At 37.0% G+C, this 24,111-nt stretch overlaps 1 protein-coding gene across 1 annotated transcript in view; it reads left to right on the top strand.

The window, feature by feature from the left end:
- Positions 1 to 24,111, top strand: part of NME8 (NME/NM23 family member 8) — a 53,891-nt gene that overhangs the window by 15,297 nt on the left and 14,483 nt on the right. The window contains exons 6-10 of the mRNA XM_019631053.1: positions 3,587 to 3,703; positions 11,649 to 11,715; positions 12,558 to 12,631; positions 14,873 to 14,965; positions 16,038 to 16,222. Coding sequence (XP_019486598.1) covers positions 3,587 to 3,703; positions 11,649 to 11,715; positions 12,558 to 12,631; positions 14,873 to 14,965; positions 16,038 to 16,222 — 536 coding nt within the window. The remainder of the gene's footprint in view (positions 1 to 3,586; positions 3,704 to 11,648; positions 11,716 to 12,557; positions 12,632 to 14,872; positions 14,966 to 16,037; positions 16,223 to 24,111) is intronic.

Below are 24,111 nucleotides of genomic sequence, written 5' to 3'. Positions count from 1 at the left end.
ATAGCTAAGACTTGGAAACAACCAAAATGCCCATCGGTAGATGACTGGATTAAGAAACTTTGGTACATTTACACAATGGAGTATTATTCAGCTATTAGTCTTATAGGAGTTCCTTTGTATGTAACCTGCTGTCTTTCTCTTGTTGCTTTTAGGATCCTGTCTTTGTCTATAACCTTTGCCATTTTAATTATGATATGTCTTGGTGTGGACCTGTTTGGGTTCAGCTTATTTGGAACTCTGCATTTCCTGGGCTTTTAACTAGAGTTCCTTCACCAGGGTAGGGAAGTTTTCAGTCATTATTTCTTCAAATAATTCTTTGCTTCTTCTCTTCTCCTTCTGGTATTCCTATGATGTGAATGTTGGTGCGCTTGATGTTGTCCCACAGGTCTCATAAGCTATTTTCATTGTTTTTTAATCCTTTTCTTTTTGTTGTTTCAACTGGATGATTTCTGCTATTTTGTCTTCTAAATCACTGATGCGATCCTTTGCTTCATCTAATCTACTGGTGATTCCTTCGAGTGTGTTCTTCATTTCAGTTATTGTATTCTTTAGTTCTACCTAGTTGTTTTTTATGATTTCTGTATCCTTATTTATGTCCTCACTAAGTTCCTTAAACGTTCTTATCATCAGTGTTCTAAACTCTGTCTCTGAAAGGTTGGATACCTGTTTCATTTAGTTCCATTTCTAGAGGTTTTTTTCTGATCTTTTACATGGGACATGTTTCTTAGTTTCTTTATTCTGGCTGTCACTCTGTGATTTCTTCGATGTATTAGATCACCTAGAAAAAAAAGAAGAAAAATAAGAAAAAAAAGGGGGGCGCAGGGGCTCTTTGCCTGTGTTAATCTTCAGACCACTTGCTCAGCAATAGACTTTGGGCGACTCAGCACCAGCTGTTGGGGGGAAGGGCTCAGTGCGGCATGCACCGGCCTCCATCTCAGGCTTGCAGTGAGCCTCCTGCAAGTAGCTGCTGTATGCTCTGGAACCGTGCTCACCACCCCCAAAATCCTCACAGGTTGTTGTAGGCTGTCTGCTGCTACAAAAAACTCTCTGTGGCCTGCGGAGGTTGGGGCCAGGAACCAGGGGCTCAGGGTGCCCCTGGCAACACAGCTCTAGGTGGGCGGGGCAGGCTCCCAAGGCACCACAGTATGTGGTCAGTGGCCCCCACCAAGTCAGAGCAGCATGCACTCCTGCATCGGCAACCAGCCCACACAAACTTCACCAGGAAAGCCCCGACCGGATCACATAGGTGCACAGCTCACGACCCAACATTCCCAGGAAAACTCCCAGTCTCAGCCTGTCCCAATCAGCTGCTTGTAGATCAGGCCAAGCAGCCTGACAGCCAGTCGCCACCCTGGCAACCCTGCAGCACAGTGTGGAGAGCGGGGACCCAAGGCGGCTTACACACTCCTGCATCTCAATGAATAGCCTATTGGAGCCTGAGTGCGCCTGCCAGGTATTTCCCTGGCTATGCAGCACAAGCAGTGCGGAGGGTGGGGATCCAAGGCCACATGCGAACGCGCACACACACGTACTCCTGCGCCAATTCTATGGGACCAATGTGGTCCTGGACCTGACCCTCTGTGGGAGGGCCCAACCCTGAAAAAATGGTGTCCTCCTGTGCACTACTCATGTGCAAGCTCCACACCATGGGAACAAGGGTCCCAAAACCTCCAGCTCCCACGCCAAAAACACTCAGTTCAGTCCTTCCCGCAGGTTCCTGGGCCCCGCTTACACAGCCACTCCCTCCACCGGGAACAGGTGAGTGCTCATCAGAGAGCGAGTCCGTGTGCCGGCTCCACTGGTTCTCCAGCCACCCTTAGTCTCACCAAGTTGAGCAAAGAAAGTCCTCACTAATTTCTACTGCCAGCTATCGTGGAACTCCTCTTCCTGGCAAAGTAACTCTGTGCTGGTGAGCGCGGTGTGGGGTGGAGGGTCTCTCCCCCAACCGGAGAAGCCTGTCCACCGCTGAGGTGTCCCTCACGGGATTCCCCCTCTCTCATCTCGGCCCTTCCTACTGGACTTGACGTGGCCTCCTCTTTAAGTCCTTCGTTTAGAGGTTCTGCTCATCTAGTGTCCAGGGGACTTCGAGGTTGAATATTTTATAAATTATTTGTAATTTTGGTGTGATCCTGGGAGGCAGTTGGAACAGCGTCTGTCTATTCCCGGGTTCATCTTTCTTTATGCAGCCACTAAATACTGACTTTATCATGCCATATACTTTCCTTAGAAAATTTCTTCCACACAGTTTCAGTCGTCACCTTTTATATATCAATAACTCAAGTTTATATCCTCAGCTAAATCCTACACTTTGAGCTCCAGACTTGTATATCCGGCTGGTGTCTTGACATTTCCCTTGGTTTTCTCAAGGGTGTTTCACAATGAACTGGTCCAACAGCAGACCTCCACCCCCCAACCCAGGAAAGTGGTTTTTTAGTGTTGCCTCATTGGTGAATAACATCTTAATTATCCAGTTTCTCAAGCCAGAACCGACAAGTCATCTTAGCAACTTCTGTTTACATCATACCTATTCCACAGCAGACCTTGAGTCTGTCAATTTTACCACCTAAGTCTTTCTCACACTCATCCGCTTCTTTACATTTTTTTCCAACTACATCACCACTGCCATAGACGGAACAACCATCTCTCTCATCTTTACCTCTAGAATTTGTATACAGGCATCATTTCCTGCTCCCCCACTAACCCTTTTTCCACGTGGTAGGTGAAATGATCATTACAACCAGCGGTTCTAATCATAGTGACTGCCTCTGTTTTAACAATCCAAAGGCGTCCCACTGCACTCAGGATAAAGGCAACCTTCCGTGACCACTGAGGTCTGCATGGCCTGGTTCCCCCCCGGCTGTGGGCTTCGTCTCAGACCAAGCATCCACCCCTCACTTTCTTGACTGGCTTTCTCATTTGCCATATTCCCATCTGTTATAGGGTCCTTGCATCTCTATTTCTTTTGCCTAGCTAGAATGCTGTTTCTTCCCTTTTTTGCCAGTTATCTCTTACCCATCCTGCATATTTTAAACCAAGAATCACTTCCCGATATTGATAAGTACCTTCACCAATCTCCTTGATCAGGACAAATTCTTACAGAATTCTCCCAGTTCTTTATTTCTCTCTTGATGGCATCTGTCATGGCTGTTATTTCACAGTTTTTTATTTTTTCTTTGTAATTTAATTAAGTCAGGTATTAACAAATATTCCATACCATCATGCCTGTGCAGTGCTAGTAAACAGATGTTTAGTAAATATGTTTTGAAATACAGTCAAAAGGGACATAAGGTCAAAAACAATTAGGTGGGTAATGTTGGGAGGCCTCAACAAAAACATCAGAATGTAACGCAGGGATGACCCTAGTTGTAGGAGGATAGACAGATTGGAAGCCAGACTCGAAGAGCTAGGTTTACCAAATCAAGACATACTTTCACATCATGGGCTTATTTAAAATGGCTAATTATAATTGCTAAAAAAGGATGGGTGAGGGTATGGGTGTGGGTGGGTGACTTAGTCCATTTGAAGTGTTAGCTATTGACTTATCCTAAAAATAAAAGTCTCCATTATGCTTTATTTTCTTTTATAGAATGGCAAAATTATTGCAAAGATTAATGGTGCAAATGCACCACTTGTTAATAAGAAAATTATTAACTTGATCAATGAGGAGAGGAAAATTGCAGCAGGTGAAATGGTTCGCCCTCAGGTAACACTTTGGATTACTGTTTTATTTTTTTTTAAATGCATTGCATCTTTTTTTGTTGTTTTCCTAAAACAGTTTTTCTAATTTAATAACTATCTAGCTGTCTAAATGGTGCAAAGATTCTGGGAAGTATTTTGTCGATATTAATCAAGGCCTTAACAAACATATGTATCCTTTTGGATACATTTGGAATCAACCCAAATGCTAGCAACAGTGAATATATTACATAAGATGTCTATAATATGTATGTAAGATGTATGTCATAAATTATACAAATCCAGAGTAGAATATTATTTAGTGTGTTCTAGCTCTGTATTACAGATATGGAAAGAGGGCCAAGATAGATTGATGAATGAAAGGAAAAGTACACTTTAATAGGCTAGATATTGAGAATAAGATCCTGTGTATGTGAAATGTATTACCTGTATAATAAGAAATAAAATACTTAAAAATCAAGAAATAAATCATAAAGGATGTAGAGGTATGAACATAATAACATAAGAAAGTAAGCCACATAACAAAGTGATCAGAAATATAGGCAGATAAATAGGAGTGACTGAAATACACACACACACACACACACACGCACACACACAACAAACAACAAACAAGGGAAAGTATGAATCTAAGAAACAGGAAATAGAGATTAGCCAGGAAATATTGAAAAATAGAAATAATGAGCTGGTGTAGGTCCAAACTTGACAAGTATTTGCTGTAAAAAGTGTCACTTTAACTCAGGAAAGAATTAACACTTCAATAAAGAGGCTTAGGAATATTGGGTTAACTATTTGTATGAGAAACTTGTATCATTTCCTCATATTTTACACAGATGAATTAAAGAGATGAATATGAAGAAATGAAGTGTAAAAGTATTAGAAGAAAATATTGGCAAACATTTTTATTACCATAGGTTGAGGGAGGCTTTGTAAACATAACACAAAACAGAGATATCAAAAAAGGAAAATTTGATAGATTTGGTTATTTAAAACTTTGATGCTTATCCTAAAATGTAAAAGGAAGGCAGTAAACCAGTAAAAATGCTTGCACTATGTGTCACTGTGCTAATATTCATAGTGTATACAAAGTACTTTATGAACACTAAGGAAAAAAATGAACGTTTTGATAGAAAACTGACAAATGTAGGAAATTTATATTGTGATATAAATTTATAGTGATAAATTATAAAAAAATATCACTATTATTTATAATAGCGATGCAAGGACATTTTCTTTACTTTTTCACATTTTCTTGTTTTTCAGGAATCTTTTCCCTTTGTCTCTCTCTTAACACTACCCCCCACACTTCTTTTTAAATATTTAATAACTAAGAATTATTGAGGACTTATTGTTTGCTAAGATTTGCAAATAGATCTCATTTAATCCTTACATAAATCTTGTCACCCCCACTTTTGTTGAAGTATAATTGACAGATAACACTGTATTAGTTTAAGATGTACAACATAATGTTTTGATATGTATGTATATTGCAAAATCATTATTTCACTAAGTTTAGTTAACATCTGTCACCTCACATAATTACAACTTTTTTCTTATGGTGAGAACTTTTAAGATCTACTCTCTTAGCAACTTTCAAATATACAATGTAGCATTATTATCTATAGTCACCATGCTGTATATTATACCCAGAACTTATTTATCTTATAACTGAAAGTTTGTACCTTTGACCATCTTCACCCAATTCCCCCATCCCCAACCCCTGCCTCTGGCAGCCACATTCTGTTCTCTGTATCTATGACTTGAGTTTTTTTTAAGCTTCTACATATAAGTGAGATCATACAGTATTTGTCTTTCTCTGTCTGCCTTATTTCACTTAGCATAATGCCCTCAAGGTCTATCCATGTTGTCACAAATGGCAAGATTTCCTCCTTTTTTATGGATGAATAATATTTCATTTAATGTATATTCCATCTTTTCTTTATCCATTCATCCTTTAATGGACACTTAGCTTGTTTCCATACCTCGGCTATTGTAAATGCAGTGGACCCTTGAACAACATGAAGGTTAGGGGCACTGACCCCCATGCAGTTGAAAAATCCCTGTATAATTTTTGGTGCCCCCCAAATTCAGTCATCACTGAGTATCTGCCGGTGATTTGTTCTAGGGCTCCCTGCAGATACCAAAATCCACCGATGCTCAAGTTTCTTATATAAAATGCCGTAGAACAATGTATACAGTCAGCCCTTTGCATCAGTGGATTCCCAACAGTGGATCAAAAGCCAGCTCTTAGTTTCATTGATTTTTTTCTATTGTCCTTTTAGTTTCCATTTTATTTATTTCTGCTCTGATGTTTGTTATTTTCTTCATCTACTAACTTTGGCTTCATTTATTCTTCTGTTTCTATTCATTTCTTGAAGTGTAAAGTTTGGTTATTTATTTGAGACCTTTCTTTTTTCTTAATATAGGCAGTTATTGCTATGAACTTCCTTCCTAGAACTCTCATAGCATCCTTTAATTTTTGGTATGTTGTATTCTCATTTTTATTTGTCTCAAGGTGTTTTTTTTATTTGTCCTTTGTTTTAATTTATTCTTTGACCCATTGGTTGTTCAGTAGCATGTTGTTTAATCACATATTTGTGAACTTTCCAGTTTCTTCTTGTAGTGGATTTCTGGTTTCATACCAGAAAAAATGCTTGATATAATTTCAATGCACTTACATTTATTGAGGTTTGTTTTGTGGCCTAACATATGATCTATCCTAGAGAATGTTGCATGCATACTTGACAAGAATGTGTATTCTGCTGCTTTTGGATGCGATGTTCTATAAATGTCTGTTAAGTCTATCTGGTCTAATGTGCAGTTTAAAGTTTAAGTCCAATGTTTCATATTGATTTTTCTGTCTGGACAGTTTATCCATTGCTGGTTCTACTGAACCAACAAACACCAGCCCTGCTAGCTGCCAGAACCAGGCTATCAAAGGATGTGCCCTTGGGGAGCAGACACAAAAGCCTAGGTACCAGATGTGCACTCAAGCTATCTTCATGTAAATACCAGTGACCTAGAACAGGGCAGAGGGAGAAAGCAAAGATGGGACCTGCCAGCCTCCCTGGTTTCTGGAGAAGATTTCAGTTAGCTCCTAGATGTGTGTCATACTAAAAGCCTAACCCTCAGGTTGCAGCCCCCAAGACATGTGAATAGGACCCCTCAGGGAAATATTGGGAGTTGGATCCCTCTGATAGCTGCCTTTTTTATGTGCCCTAGGTGATAGCTGGTCAAGAACTATTTTATTGTTTACTGCAGTCCTGTGGGACCTGCAAATGCAAGCTCTGTTGGCCACCAGAACCAAGTAAACAAGGGGTTTGTTCCCTGGGTAACAGCTGCAAAAGCCAGGGCACCAGACATGTACGCAACCAACTATCTCCAGAAAGACACCAGCAACCTGGAGTAGGGCAGAGGGAGAGCATAAGATGGGTTCTGCTGGCCTCCCAGGGGTCTGGAGAGGATTGCAGTCAGCCCCTAAGCCTTGTGAAATTAAGAGACTGAGCCTCAGGCTACAGATTTTAAGATTTCCAAATAAGCCTCTGTCAGGGATAAACTGGGTGTTTCAGTCTGCACCTCTGCACTGAGCCCTGGGAGGAGAGTCTCAGTTGGTCCTCAGGAGCCTGTTAGAACTGTTTACTACAGTCTTGTGGATCTTGTGGATGCAAGCCCCAGTGGTTTTCAGAGCTAGGCTTTTTGAGGGCTCCTCTCTCAGTTGGAAGTCTTAAGATTTGGGGCACTAGATGTTGAGTCTAAACCCTTAACTCAGGAAAATGCTGGGAGTTGTGAGTTCCCTTCCTGATTATGTGTTTTTGTGCCAGGGGTGGCGTTTATTTATGGTGAGACTGAAAGTTTCTTAACCTCTCCCACCCTTTTCAATATGCTGGGTTCTTCCCCCCCCCCCCCCCCCATATTTGCCTGATGTGTAGGAGTCACTTAGCTAGTTTCTCGATTTCTTTCAGAGGGAATTGCACAATATGTAGCTAAAGATTAGGTGTGCCTTTGGGAGGAAGTGAGTTCAGGAATCTCCTATGTGACATCATGAACTGAAACCTCAAGAAATCTTATATTTACAAATGATAAGACAGTGCTTAAAAACATTAAGTCATTTCCCCAGAAACAGGCAATTAGTAAGTGGGGAAACCAGAACTTGAAGTCAGACAGAATGACCCCTAAACATATTCTCCTAATGATATATTCTATCTACTTTCTCTATGTATACTGTTTATGATTATATTGTTCTCATTGTTTTTGCTGTTCTTACAGAAGGACATCTGGTTTTAATTAATAACAGTGGGAATACAAGAAATTTATTAACATCATGTTTATTTTACATTATTCCATTTTGTTGGATGCATCTGTATTTAGCTTTCTTATCTAATTGCCTTATCTAGCATAGCCCTGTCTGATAGTAGTAAAATATAAGCCTCGATGTGAGCTACATACATAACTTAAAATATTTTACTAGTCACATTAGTAAACAAGAAAAAAGAAACACATGAAATTAATTTTAAAAGCATCTTTTATTTAACCCAGTATGTTAAAAGATTCCTATTTAATGATATACTCAATATAAAAGGTATTCTACATTCGTATTTTTCATATTATTTTTAAATTAAATTAAATTAAATTAAATTTTTTTATTAGTTTCAGGTGTACAGAACAAATAATGATTAGATATTTACATCCCTCACAAAGTGGTAACCCCACCAAGTCTAATACCCCTCTGACATCGTAGATAGCTATTTCAATACCATTGACTATACTCCCTATGCCGGTACTTTACATCCTGTGACTACATATGCAGAGAGTGCCACAATAAATGTATGCACAATTTATTAAAATTGTAATACTCAATATATACTGATAACAAAAGATGAGTACAAGTCACGTTTGACTTCTGCAATTACAAGAGGTGCTCAAAGTGGTTACCATCAGTGTCCAGACACTTCTGATTATGGCAAACTACTGCTTGAGCAATGTTGACCAAAGTGTCAACATTTTTTGGGACCTCTGATGCGTGTGTGTGTGTTGACATTCAACATGATTTTATATTAGTTGCAGATGTACAGTGCAGTGGTTAGGCATTTGTATTATCTATGAAGTGATCCCTCCAATAAGTTCAGTACCCAGCTTGTACCCCACACAGTCTTTACAACATTGACTATATTCTACATTCATGTGACAATTTTGTGACTACCAAGTTGTACTTTCTAATTCCTTCACCTTCTCACCCATCCCCCAACCTCCTCCCATCCAGGAACCATCAGTTTTTTCTCTGTATCTATGAGTCTATTTCTGTTTTGTTTGCTTGTTTATTCTGTTTTTTAGATTCCACATATAGATGAGATCATATGGTATTTGTCTTTCTCAGTCTGACTTATTTCACTTAACAAAATATCCTCTAGGTCCATCCATGTTGTGACAAATGGTAAGATTTCATTCTTTTTTTATGGCAGAGTAATACTACATTGTATAAGGGTACCACAATTTATTTATCCAATGGTCTATTGATGGGCACTTTGGTTGTTTCCATATCTTGGCTATTGTGAATGGTGCTGCAGTAAACATAGGGGTGCCTATATATTTTTTGAATAAGTGTTTTGGATTTTTTTGAATAAATACCCATGAGTAGAATTGCTGGGTCATATGGTAGTTCTATTTTTAATTTTTTGAGGAAACACCATACTGTTTTCCATAGTGGCTGCACCAATTTGCAATCCCACCAACAGTGCACAAGGGTTCCCTTTCTCCACATCCTCACCAGCACTTGTTTATTGATTTATTGATGATAGCCGTTCTGACAGGAGTGAGGTTGGTATCTCATTGTGGGTTTTATTTGCATCTGCCCATTTTTTAAATTGGATTGCTTGTTTTTCTGGTGTTGGGTTGTATGTTTTTGTTTTTGTTGTTGTTTTAAAATAAATTTTGGATATTAACCCCTTATCAGATGTATCATTGGTGAATATCTTCTCCCATTCAGTAGGATGTCTTTTTGTTTTGTTGATGGTTTCCTTTGCTGTGAAAAACTTTTTGGTTTGACATAGTCCCATTTGTTTATTTTTGTTTGTTTGTTTCCTTTGCCCAAGGAAATATATCAGTAAAAATATTACTAAGAGTAATGTGTGAGAGTTTACTTCCTGTATTTTCTTCTAGGAGTTTTATGGTTTCGAATCTTACATTTAAGTCTTTAATTAATTTTGAGTTTTCTCTTGTGTATTCATAAGAAGGTGATCCAGTTTCACCTTTTTGCATGTATCTGTCCAGTTTTCCCAGCACCATTTATTAAATACACTATCTTTACCCCAATATAAACTCTTGCTTCCTTTGTCATAGATTAATGGACCATATAGGCATGGATTTATTTCTGGGTTCTCTATTCTGATCCATTAATCTATGTGTCTGTTTTTAATGCCAATACCATGCTGTTTTGATTACTATAGCTTTGTAATATAGTTTGATATCAGATAGCGTGATACTTCCAGCTTTGTTTTTATTTCTAAGGATTGCCATGGCTATTGGGGGTCTTTTATGGCTTCATATAAATATTAGGATTATTTGTGTTCTAGTCCTGTGAAAAATGCCATTGTTATTTTGATAGGTATTGTGTTACTCTATAGATTGCTTTGAGTAGTATGGACATTTTAACTATATTAATTTTTCCTATCCACAAGCATGGTATGTGTTTCCATTTATTTGTATCTTCTTTAAATTGTCTCCTCAATGTGTTACAATTTTCTGAGTGCAGGTCTTTTACTTCCCTGGTTAAATTTATCCCTGAGTATTTTGGTTTTTGATGCTATTGTAAATGGGATTGTTTTTTAATTTCTCTTTCTAATAGTTTGTTATTGGTGTATAAAAATGCAACCGATTTCTAAATATTATTTTACTAAATTCATTTATCAGTTCTAGTAGCTTTTGATGGGATCTTTGGGATTCTCTCTATATAGCATCATGTCATCTGCAAATAATGACAATTTTACTTCTTCCTTTTGCATTTGGATACCTTTTATTTCTTTTACTTCTCTGATTTCTGTGGCTCTCTTTTTTTCATATAAAATCATTGGAATATGTGTGTTTTTCACTTACAACACGTCTTAATTTAGACTAACCTCATTTCAAGTGCTCAAATACATTTATGTGCTTAGTGGAGGCCCTATTTGCCAACTCAGGTCCAGCACAACAAAGCTAGATCAGTTTGAAGTTATAGCTGGCATAATTGTCTTATTCCTGATTATAATAAGAGTGAATACTTCCAGTATAGTTATTTCCAAATACTTCTGAGTCTTTATTCCATTGAGAATCATAAGTTCTGCATTTTCTTGCCAAAAAATTTGTAAATATATAAACCTTGCTGGTAGTTCCAGAAGCACTTTCAGAATTTCTCAGGTAATTAAGGCCCCCACCTCCCCATACTTCCTAGGGTTTTACTCTGTAGTAAGAAACTGGCTATTGTTTTCAGCAAGAAATATATACATATACATATGTATATATGTATGTGTATATATATGTGTGTATACATATATATATATGTTATGGTGGTATCTTTCTGTTTGTAATTTACAAATAGTAATAGTCAGGAATGGATCTTGAAAGTTATCAAATGCACTTTTGATCTTTAACATGATAATTATGTATTGTTTTCTTACTTGTTAATCTCTGCTTCTTATTTTATTACTTGTGCCCTTCTTAAGTTTTAAGGTTTTTTTTTCTTTAAACCATTTCCATAGAGCATATATCCATTATTTCTAATAGTTCCCCTACCCCAACTGTTTTAAATATTCCTTATTTTATTTTACTGGAAAGCTTGGGGAAAGTAGTGCTAAATAAATGTAGGCACATATCCACTTTATCTTCTGTCCTTTGGATTATAAATATTTATTAGAAACGAACTTTCTAAAAACTCACTATTGTATTAAAATATAAGTTTTATTTGCATTTCACTTCCATAGTATCATGAAATTGCATTTGTAGACTCAGATACAGAAAATGTTGGGGAAGCATCTCACGAAAATAATGGTAAGTAGATTTAAAGTAATGGCGAGGGATTTGTGCTCATAGATGTTTGTTACAGCATCACTTGAAGCAGCAAAGAGCTGGTAATGACATCAATGTTAACTGATAGGATAAATGATGGCTTGTGCAATATTAGAGTCAGCTATTAAAAAGCAGCCTCTTTGGCTTCTCTTTCTTTCCATTTTTATTTCTGTGCCTGGAGCATTTCAGAGGTTACCCAGCAGGATCAGGGGTAACTAATCTGGACAGCAGCTTCCTCTTACTTCATCCTTCATCATCTTCCAAAAACTTATGAAAATAATCTCTTTCTTGGTGACACATACTCCCAGTTTACTTTATAGTTAATAATTTCCTGCCTTTACTGGATTGCCTGTGTGGCTGTATGAGTGTGTGTTCATCCTCCAGAGGGAGCAGAAGCAAACACACCTAAGAATGTATAGATAAATGTGGATAAATACATAATGGGGAATCCATTAGTGTGTAATATTTGATTGCATTTGAAACTCCACTTATCATTGATACTAAGCTGGATAGATCATGGCTGTGATTCTAATGTATGTGAATTACATTAAAATAGCTAGTGCCCATCTATTAATTTTTTGGGGGGGAGGAGGCTATTGACTACAAACTTTTGTGAATGTTTCTCCTGTGTGCAAATGTAGGAACTGCACTTTGGTTCTAAGTAAAAACTCTTTGGTAGTTGAAATACCATAATAAGAACAAAGCTGTCAATGGACAAAAAGTCACTGGATGTTAGTAAAATAGTTTACAGTTTTAATTGCCAAATCCTTCTTATCTAGACTTTGTACCAATAAAATGAAATTCTTCTATTTATTTTTTCCTAGACCAACTATACAGTATTGCTATTATCAAGCCCGAGGCTGTGCGTACTGGAAAAAATATAGAAATTAAAGAAAAAGTAAGTAATATTTTGCAATAATAGTTTAAATTAATTATAAAATAAAACCCCCTTAATGGTCAATTTGGAGACAAGCTTATCATAGAGTAAAATAGAACATAATGAACTTCTGGTGCCTCTAAAGGCTTTGAATGTTTCATTTTTGTAAAGGCTAAGACCTACTCAAACAAATTTATTTAAGTAATTTTGCCCAACCAGCATCCAGTGTAATTGATAATGGCTATAGTTCTCGTATTGGATTGTAGCAGACATTCTTCGTGTTGAGTTATTAGCAATGCAAACTTATTATAAGCTCACATCAGCTTGCTTTATTTTCTGTATACTGTCACAAATTTGTGGTCCTTTTCAGATACATGATAGCTTAGGGAAGCATTTACTGTTTTGCTTTAGAGCCAAAATAAATTTTATAATCAAAAGTCAGCAGACATTTTTCTATAAAGGGCCAGATGGTAATCCTTTATATTTTCAGGTTTGTGGGACATCTGATCTCTGTCACAACTGCTTAACTCTGCTATCATATGGAGAAGGCAGCAGCAGACACATGTAAACAAATGGGCATGGCTGTGCTCCAATAAACTTTATTTCCAAAAATAGGTGGTGGGCCAGAGTTTGACTGCAGGCTATAGTTTGCTGACCCCTGAACAATGAGTTTGCATTGAAACAATAAAATTATATTGAAATTTGAAAGAATATTTCATGCAGTTCCTACATTTGCAGTAGAGGAGATCACATAGGGAGCTATATCAGGAGGGGTTGGATATATCTTGATGAATTCCCTGTCATGCGTTCTTTCTTTAGCTACAATAGCATTGATTAAACTAAACAGAGTAGATGGTTCAAGGGTCATTATATGTATACTCTCTCTTCCAATTATGAGTTAATTAATGTCTCTCTAAGTATAGCCCCTTCTCTCCCACCCCCAGATTCTGGTGTGTATTTGGGGAGGGGACGCCAGACTGTACCTCAGTCCCCCATATTTTGCTTATACTTCATAAAGTTTTCAAAAATAATATAACATACACATTGTTTACTGTTCCTTATTTGAGTATGTTTTAATAGCCACAATAGTGAAGATTTAAAAAATTATATAGTTCTTTAGTTGAGACAATACTATTAATATAATTTTAGTTCATCTGAAATTTTTTGTTTTGGCATACTAAACAACATTTCAAAAATGTGAATTATTCCTCAATACCTCTCATCTATGGACTACAGTAAAAAGCTTCATAACAAACAGGACAGAAAAAATTGAAAAAATGTTTTGAATAAAAAGAAAATGAACACGTTGCATTTTTCAACTATAGTAAAGGACAAGTTATCAAGTTTAAATGTTGCTTGGATTTTACTTTGTTTTGTCAGACACTAAGTAACTTCACAGACATGATCTGAGTATTTACAAATTGTTCAAATTGGAATGTCAGGCAGGAGAGGGGTCACTGAGATGTAGGGACAGCTCTGCTATATCAATCAAGCATATGGAACCGGGGCAGGGCTCGCTTTCATAACAAAAGCAGAGGTACTTGGTGCTGGGTACTCCCAAACCAAATTGAGCTCAAATTATCAGTATTGTTTAATATATTTACTGTGTTGCTCAGGACCCGGCTGGATTACACTTATATTTAATTGTTTAGTACCTCATTGCATTTGCGATATTTGTCTCAGAACTTCTCTTTGTTACATTTTATTATACTTGAGTGACATGCAAACTGAGTTTGTTATTAAATTAAATTTTATTCAAGACAAGTAAAGCACAGCTAAATCTTAAATTCTGTCCTTCCCCATAACTTGGATATTTTTGTTGCTAAAAGAGCAAGATATAATAGATTATGTGTTATAGCCTTAACAAAGTAAAGCCTTAAAAAAAAGTTAAAATTATTTTGAAAATAGATGCTTAAGAAGTGCTTGTAAATTTATGTCTTTACGAGTGATTCAGAAAGCTATGATACCTTTCCTTGGAATTCAAAAGATTTTTTACATTTTGAGACAATTCACTTAAATAATAGAACTATTGTGGGATCTCTAGTTTGAGCCATGGAAATGTAAATTGTAGGAGGCATGACAAGGCTTCTTTGTTTACCTATTTTTGAGCCTCTTCAAACCTAGTGCCCTGTGGATTGTGGTGAGGTCTTTACATGAAATGTATTGAAATCTGGCTGGTTTGGTAAGCCTAGGAAACAAATGTCCTTGACTTGTTTTACATTTGATCCCACAATACGTCTGGACCTGACCTTCTAATTGAAGATCATCAATGCAGGATTTGTCATAGAAGCAGAGGCTAAGCGAGTGCTCACTGAAGAGCAAGTAAAGGACTTCTATAGTGAAATAGCAGACCAGGTAAGAAAAAAAAAAAAAAGCCACTATGTTTTCAGATGCAACTGAAAGCCGATTCCTATAAATGCTACACCCTCATTATAGAAAAGGAAATGAATGAGTGTGACCAACCACATAAACTCCCCTGTCCTGTTGGTGTCCATGTCATGGCAATGCCAAAGATGGAGACTTGGGAGAAGTCTCCAGGGAAGTAGTGGCAGCCCAGCAAAAGTGGATATTCCGATGTGTTCTTCTAAGAGAGAAGACCTCTTATGTTATTTCCTCGAAGACTCCCTGGAATAGTCAGGCTTTTCCCATAGATTTTTATACCAGGTTCTTTGTTGTGCACTTCACAGGAAAGCTTCAGTTCTTTCTGTACCCAAAGGCCTTTTTCTCAAGCTACTTTTAAAATTCTCTCTTGCCTGGGAGAATATGATAAAGGCAGTGACATGTACTGGCTTGGGGTCAGGAGACCTAGCTCCTACAGATGTACTGTCCAATATGGTAGCCATTAGATATGTGTGGCCATTTGAATTTAAATTCATTGAAATTAATTAAAAATTCAGAGTCTCAGATACATCAGCTGTATTTCAAACGCTCAGTAGCTGCATATGGCTACATATTAATATGATGGAGAGCACAGAACATGTTTGTCATTACAGAAAGTGTTGCTGAACAGCACCTTGTAAACTAGCTGCACCACTCAAACCATCTCTTTTGGCCCCAGGAAAGGGTTGGATCAGCTGCACCAGGGTAACCTGGGAGCTTTTGAGAAAATCCAGTTCCTGGGCTCTACCCTAAAACTACTGAATCATAAACTCTGGGATTAGACTCCAGAAACCTGTGCTTTAATAAGCCCTCCAGATACATCCTAAAGTTCGAGAATAGTTATTAGACTGTCTTTAAGCTCAATCCCTGCTAGCTGTGAACGTCTATGCCTCAACAATGTGTTTGTTAACAGTAGCATTATTTATAAGGATACCATTCCCCTGACCACTGACCATGAATGGGAAGATGCCCCCTGACTGGGGTAGTGGCCGCCATGTTAGTCTATGCATCTCAGGAGCCTGAACAGTTTATCTTTTTTATTTTGTAGCCTGACTTTGAAGATTTTCTTTCTTTAATGACCAGTGGCCTAAGCTATATTCTAGTTATATCTCAAAGAGATGAACAAGAGCCTTCCTGGGAAGGACCTGTACCTAATCCTGACACCGAACCTAAAGAACCATCTGAAGATCAATATGAGACGGCCACAACTACAGTGATGAAGAAGCGGGACAGGTAGCTTGAGAACAGGAATTTATCATTTACAATGTCTTAGTAGGTAACAAAGTGTAATGTCCAAATATCTCAAAATGTAAAGACAAACATTTTATGTTGAAGCCACAATTATTCCAGTCAATCTATTGGGTTGTCGGAAAAGACATGTTGTATTTTGTCTATGTTTTTCAAAGGTCATTTCTTTACAATATAAAAAGAACAAAGATCAATCAATGACATATTGCCCATTTTGTTTGATATCCTTTTGTCATCTTTCAGTGAGCTTCATAATTTCTCGTTTATAGAAGGACCTGTCTTTATTTGCAAAAAAACTGAACAAGGTGCTGATTTACAGCCTAATCTGAACTAAACGTTATACCATGCAAGGAGTTTTGAAGACAGCAAAACAAGTGGAAGTCTGACAGCGCAAGGTCAGGTGAGTATGGTGGGGTGTGACAACACATCCCATCCAAGCTCCAATAATTTTTGATGGGTGATCAAACTTGTGTGTGGTCTCGTGTTGTCGCAATGGAACACAACTCCTTTACATTTAATAAGCGCTGGATGTCTCTGGATAATGGATTCATTCAAACTGTCTAATTGCTGGCAGTACACATTTGAATTGACTGTTTGGTTCCTTGGTAGGAGCTTGAAAATCACGACACCTTTAAAATCCCACCACACTGAGAGCACAACCTTTCTCTGATGAATGTCTGCTTTCGATGTCGTTTGAGGTGAATCATCATGTCAGGACGAAGACCGTTTGCACACCACATTGTTGTCAACAATCCACTTCTCATCATCAGTTATCAGTTGCTTCAAAAAAGGATCGTTTTCCTCACATTTAATGAGCATATTGCAGATGTTTATACGTGCCGTCAAATGAACTTCTTTGAGTTCATGTGGAACCCAAATATTGAGCTTGCTTATGGGTATCCCAGCTTCTTCAGGTGATCGTGAATGGTTGAATGATGGATGTTCAATATTTCTGCATCTCTTGTGTCGTGTAATGTGGATTTGCCTTTATTTTGTCGTCATCAACCTCCATGGGCCTCCCTGACCGAGGAGCATCGTTGAGATAAAAATCATCAGCACAGAATTTCGTGAACCATCATTGGCACTGATGTTCTTGTACAGCATTGTCACGGTAAACTTTATGCAACTTTTCACAAGCTTGACGCGGGTTCTTCCCTTTATGGAAGTAAAACAGTAAAATATGGCAAAAATGCACAGTTTGGTCTTGCATCTTCAACTTGCTGTAAAATCTCCAAAACTCAACCAAATCGCTTAATTTTTTTAGACTGAAGCTAGAACTCTCAGCTATCAAAAGACATAGCAATAACATAGATGCAAATGACTCTAGTACTTCTGAAAATGAACTAGTGCCATCTGTTGCAAACATGCGTCATGATTTTTCTGACAACCCAGTAAAATACTGTATATTCGGCAAGGCTGGTATTGCCCTGATGTTTCTATCAGGAGGATTAGCAGGGAAGAATTTTCCATTTATCTTCCAATAGCTGGGCACACACGTCTCGTGGGCTGGGGCTCCATGGGGAGATTGAGACCATGCATAATCCCTCCCCACCCTTTCTTCTTTCCTATCTCCCCAGATTTTTCTTCTACCTTCCCTGTGTCCTACAGACATCAAGCATTCTCTGCCCTTTCACTTAAAGTAGTTAGTGGTTATACATTGCTAGGAATTAAGTAGTTGTATGTTTTTATTAATGAATTTTTAAATATTTGAAAAGCAACATAAGTAATTTATAGAATGTTGGTTTTATGCACTGCTATCTGTGCCTTTCATTCCTCTGAGGACTCAGAAAATCCAGGGTTTAACACAAAGGTTGTCTGAGCTGTGCCTGAAAAATAAATGGGTGAGCAGCAATGCAGTGAGAGTAGCTGAGCCTTGAGGCTTTGTGACGTGTGTCTCCTCATGCTGGGAAGCCCACCTGGCTGGACATCTCCAGAACTTTCCTTGTCTTATTAATGAATTGTGTAGCTTTTCTTAAGTGGCTATCTTTGCTGGTTCCCAGCAATGACATGCTTTTTAGGTAGCAGGGAGACCCTAACATCATTTATTCCAAATTTTAAGTGGGGTAGAGAAACTCATAAGGTAAATCAACTGCTGCCAAAGGCTTTGTAAACAATGGTACTTTTTTTCTGAGTTTTAAGGGAAAATGATAATCAATGGTCAGAGGGAAAGTTTAGGTGGTCAGAATTTGGCTCAAAAAGATACCAGATTTCATACCATAATTTTGGAGCCATTAAAAAAAAAGTGTTCTGTGAAACACTCATTAATGCAAGTGACATAAGAGAAGTCAATATTGCATTGGTGTTATTGTTCAGTTAAGTCTCCATTACATCCAACTTTGACAAGCAGTTGTCTCCAATTGTTCAATACCCACGTAATAGGACGGACAATTTAGGCAGCTGGCAGGGCGGGTGTGGGGTGAGATGTGTTAATCTTGCTTTGGCAAAGTCTTCAGTATTTTCTTTCTAAATTTAGAGATTCCATTTGCCTTTGGCCCGTGTTTGTCCTGAGCAGTGGTCACAGCAGGCAGCGTGGAGTGGTGGAGGGCGTTTGTCTGGGAATGAGTTTGCATAGCACTTGTTCTGGAGGCAGGGATTAACAGTGCTGTGCACCTCCACCTGCCATCTTTTAAGTAGATCCGCAACCTCAGGGATCAAGAACAAAAACTCTCATGAATAATTTACACGTTTGTTCACTTTTATTCTTCATTGTCACCCTTCCCCCACCTCAGAGATTAGTCACCTTCCTCTCTGGGTGGTCTGGAATGGGGGGGTGAGGCAGAAGGCAAGTTAAAAGCAGAGCAGTTATGTTCCCCAACTGTCTTTTGTATCCCTGTGGCAATATTGTGGCTACCGATTTGTGCTTTCTAATCCCCTCATCTTCTCCCTCATCCCCTGAAGCTGAATAATATTGAATGTCGACCGTAATTTTTCATATATATATATATATATATATATATATATATATTCACAGGATGTGGAGTACAGCATAGGGAATAGAATCAATGGAATTGTAACAGCTTTATTTGACTTCAGAGGGGTAGTAGATTGAGGAAGAGGGGTTATCACTTTGTGAGGGGTGAAATGTCTGCTACATTGTTTTGCACACCGGAAACTAATGAAAAAAACCACATTAAAGTAATGAAATGCAAAACAAACAAACAAAAAACTCACACACACACAAAAAAAGAAAAGCTGAACAATTAGACTGGGAGTGATAGGTGGCCCCTTTTGTGAACATGAGCTACTCACGAGGCAGCAGAGTCTCAGGTCTTTGTCAGGTTGGTTATCCCAGCAGAGAAAGACACTCACAGTTTGTGAACACACATGGCATGGGACAACTTCCTTCATGCCTACTATGGCCCACTTGAACTAATGGCTGGCTGGGGACGAGGGAGAGAGAACCAGGAAGACAGGACACAGGCACCCATGTTTTTCACCTAGATTCCAAATTCATTGATGATGGCTTTTTATTGTGTTATTTGTATTATCTGTTTGTATGTCTGTCTCCTTGATCAGCCTGTCTGTGTACTAAGAACTCAAAGGACAATGTTGTCTATCTTTGCTTTCTAGTCATTCTACAGAAGAGGAAGGTATGGTTCATTAGCTACATCATATAAGTAGTTTCTGGCAGTCTTTACCCATTCATTCATTCATTCATTCATTCATTCATTTAGTTGTGCATCCTTTCATTCATCTAATATTTATTAAATTCCTACTATGTGCCAAGTCCTGGGAAATCAAAGATTGGGAAAAAAATTAGATCTCTAAGGTCCCTTTCAGCTTTAAATCTTTATGACTGAATGAAGATAACAATTCCTACCTCCTATAATATATTGTATTTCTCTCTCCATAGAAAGTGTCTGTTCTATTCTTGGTATTTATTTTTAATTTTTATTAAATTTATTGGGGTGACATTGGTTAGTAAAATTATGTAGGTTTCAATTGATATATTACATTGCATGTTCACCACCCAGAGTTAGTTCTCATCCCATCACCATATCTTTCAACCTTTTTACCCTGTTCTACCACCCCACCTACCTCAGCTCCTCTTACCCTCTGGTAACCACTAAACTGTTGTCTGTGTCTATGAGTTTTTGTTTGTTTGTCTTATTTGTTGCTTTCAGTTTTATATTTCACATATGAGTGAAGTTATATGGTTCTTGACTTTTTCTATCTGACTGATTTTGCTTAGCATGATAATCTCAAGATCCATCAATGTTATTGCAAATGACAGTATGTCATCTTTTTTTATGGCTGAGTAATATTCTACTGTATGTATGTACTACATCATCTTTATCCAGTCATCTACCAAAGTACACTTTGGTTGTTTCTATGTCTTGGCTACCATGAATAATGCTGCAATGACATAGATGTACATATATCTTTACAGATAAATGTATTCAGATTATTTTGGTAGATACCCAGAAGAGGAATTTCTGGGTCATATGGTAATTCTATTCTTAATTTTTTGAAACTCCAAACTGTTTTTCCTAGTGGCTGTATCAATTTACATTACCTCCAGCAGTGTATGAGGTTCCTTTTTCTCCACAACCTCTCCAACACTTGTTGATACTTGTCTTAATAATTATAGCCATTCTAATAGGTGTGAGGTAGAATCTCATTGTAGTTTTGATTTGTATTTCCCTAACAGCTAGTGAAGTTGAGCACATTTTTACATATCTGTTGGTTGTTTGTCTTATTAGGAGAAGTGTCTGTTCAGGTCCTCTGCCCATTTTTTAATTGGATTGTTTGGTTTTTTGTTTTTCTTTTTTTGTTATTGAGTTGTATGAGTTCTTTACATATTTTGGATATTTGTTCCTTATCATAGGTATTGTTTGCAAATATCTTCTCCTATTTGATTGGTTGCCTCTTTGTTTTGTTGATAGCTTCTTTTGCTGTGCACAAACTTTTTAGTTTGTTATAGTCCCATTCATTTATTTTTGCTTTAGCTTCCCTTGCCTTTGAGGTCAAGTTCATAAAATCCTCTCTGAATCCAAGGTCTATAAGTTAAGTACCTATGATTTCTTCTATGCAATTTATTGTTTCAGGTCTTATATTTAGGTCTCTGATCCATTTTGAGTTAATTTTGGTAAATGGTGACAGATAGCAATCTAGTTTCACTCTATTGCACATGGCTTTCCAATTTTCCCAGCACTATTTATTGAAGAGGCTTTTTTTTCTCCATGGTATGTTTTTGGCTCCTTTGTCAAAAATTATTTGCCTGTATACATGTGGGTTTATTTCTGGGTTCTCAATTTTGTTCCATTGCTTTCTGTGTCTGTTTTTCTGCCAGTATCATACTGTTTCAATTATTATTGCTTTGTAGTATAATTTGAAGTAAGGGATAGTGATAACTCTGGCCTTGTTCTATTTTCTCAGGATTGCTTTGGTTATTCAGGGTCTTTTGTGATTCCATACACATCTGATGATTTCTTTGTTCTATTTCTTTAAAAAATACCATTGGGATTTTGATGGGCATTGCATTAAATCTGTATATTGTTTTGGTTAATATGGCCATTTTAACTATGTTGATGCTTCCAATCCATGAACATGGAAAATCTTTCCATTTCTTTGTGTCTTCTTCAGCTTCTTTTAAGAATGCCTGTAGTTTTCAGTGTATAGGTCCTTCATTAAGTTTATCCCTAGGTATTTTGTTCTTTTTGTTGCAATTACCAAAGGAATTGGTTTTTTTTTTCTGAAATTTTATTGTTAGTATATACAAATGCAGTGGATTTTTGTAAATTGATCTTGTATCCTGCAGCTTTACTGTATTTGTTTATTGTTTCTAATAGTTTTTTTTAATGGAGACTTCAGGGTTTTCTATATAAAGAATCATGTTGTCTGCAAAAAGTGACAGGTTTCTTCATGCCCAACTCAGATTCCTTTTATTTCTTTCCCTTGTCTGATTCCTCCAGCTAGGACTTTCAATACTATGTTGAATAACAGTGGTGAGAGGAGACATCCTTGTCTTGTTCCTGATCATAGAGGAAAAGCTTTCATCTTTTCACCATTAAGTATGATATTAGCTGAGGGTTTGTTGTATATGGCCTTTATTATGTTAAGGTATTTTCCTTCTGTACCCAATTTGTTAAGTGTTTTAATCATAAATGGATGTAGCATCTTGTCAAATGCTTTTTCTGCATCTATTGATGAGATTATATTATTTTTATCCTTTATTTTGTTTATGTGATGTGTCACATTGATCAATTTGCATTATGTTGAGTCATTCTTGTGCCCCTCTAATGAATGCCACTGGATTATGATATATAACCTTTTTAGTGTATTGTGTGTTCTATTTGCTAATATTTTGTTTTTGCATTTGTATTCATCAGAGATATTGGTCTGTAGTTTTCTTTTTTGTGTGTTATCCTTACCAGGTTTTGGTATGAGGATAATGTTGGCCTCATAAAATGAGTTAGGAAATATTGCCTCTTTTTCAGTTTTTGGAGGAGTTTGAGGGGACAGGTATTAAATCCTCTTTGAATGTTTAGTAGAATTCACTAATAAAGCCATCTGGTCTTGGACTTTTGCTTTTGGGGAGGTTTTAGATGATGGTTTCAGTTTCCTTACTGTTGATTGGTCTATTTAGATTTTCCAGTTCTTCGTGATTCAGTCTAGGAAGGTTATATATTTCTAAAAACTTGTACATTTCTTTTAGGTTATTGAATTTGTTGGCATTTAATCTTTACAGTATTCATTGTATTTCTGTGGTATCCATCATAACTTCTCTTTCTGATTTTGTTTATTTGTGTCTTTTCTCTTTTTTCCTTAGTGACTCTAACCAGAGGTTTGTCAATTTAATAAATCTTTTCAAAAAACGAGCTCTTTGTTGGATTAACTTTTTCTATTATCTTTTTGTTTTCTATTTCATTTAATTCTGCTCTAATTTTTATTATTTCCTTCTGCTGGCTTTGGGTTCCATTTGTTCTTTTTTTTCAAGTTCTTTAAGATGTAATGTTAGGTTGTGATTTGTGATTTTTCTTGTTTTTTTCTTAAAAATTTTTAATAAAATGTTGCTAAATACAATATTATATTAGTTTCAGGTATACATCATAGTTATTCAACAGTACCCACTGGCCACTATATGTAGTTATTACCATATTATTGATTATATTCCCTATGCTTTACTTTTCATCCTCATGACTATTTTGTAACTACCAATTTGTACTTCTTAATCCCTTCACCTTCTTCACCCACCTGCTCCCATCTGCAAACCATAAAAATGTTTTCTGTATCTATGAGTTTGTTTTTGTTTTGTTTGTTTATTTATTTTGTTCTTTAGATTTCACTTATAAGTGAAATCATGTGACATTTGTATTTTGCTGTCTGACTTACTACACTCAGTACAATACTCTCTAGGTCCATCCGTGTTGTCGCAGATAGCAAGATTTCATTTTTTTTAAAGGCTGAGTGATATTCCATTGCGTATATGTACTACCTCTTCTTTATCCATTCAAGGACACCCACGTTGCCTTCATATCTTGCATAATGTAAATATTGCAATGAACATATGGATGAGCACATCCCCTTGAATTATCGTTTTGGGTTTCTTCAGATAAATACCCAGAAGTGAAAGTACTGGGTCCTTCTTTGTCTGTTGTTATAGTCTTTGTTTTTAAGTCTGTTTTGTTGGGTATAAGTATTGCTATCTCAGCTCTTTTGTTGTTGTTTTGTTTGTTTGTTTGTTTCCATTTTCATGAAATATCTTTCTCCATCCTTTTACTTTCAGTCTGTGTGTGGCTTTCAATCTGAAATGAGACTCTTGTAGGTAGCATATGTAAGGATTTTGTTTTCTTATCCAGTTAGGCCCTCCCCCATCTTTTGATTGGAGCATTTAATCCATTTACATTGAATATATATATATATATATATAT

This window comes from Hipposideros armiger, unplaced genomic scaffold (genome assembly GCF_001890085.2).
Source record: "Hipposideros armiger isolate ML-2016 unplaced genomic scaffold, ASM189008v1 scaffold_981, whole genome shotgun sequence".
NCBI lineage: Eukaryota > Metazoa > Chordata > Mammalia > Chiroptera > Hipposideridae > Hipposideros > Hipposideros armiger.
The sequence above is the reverse complement of the archived record's forward strand: the minus strand, read 5'-3'. Positions and strand labels throughout refer to the sequence as shown.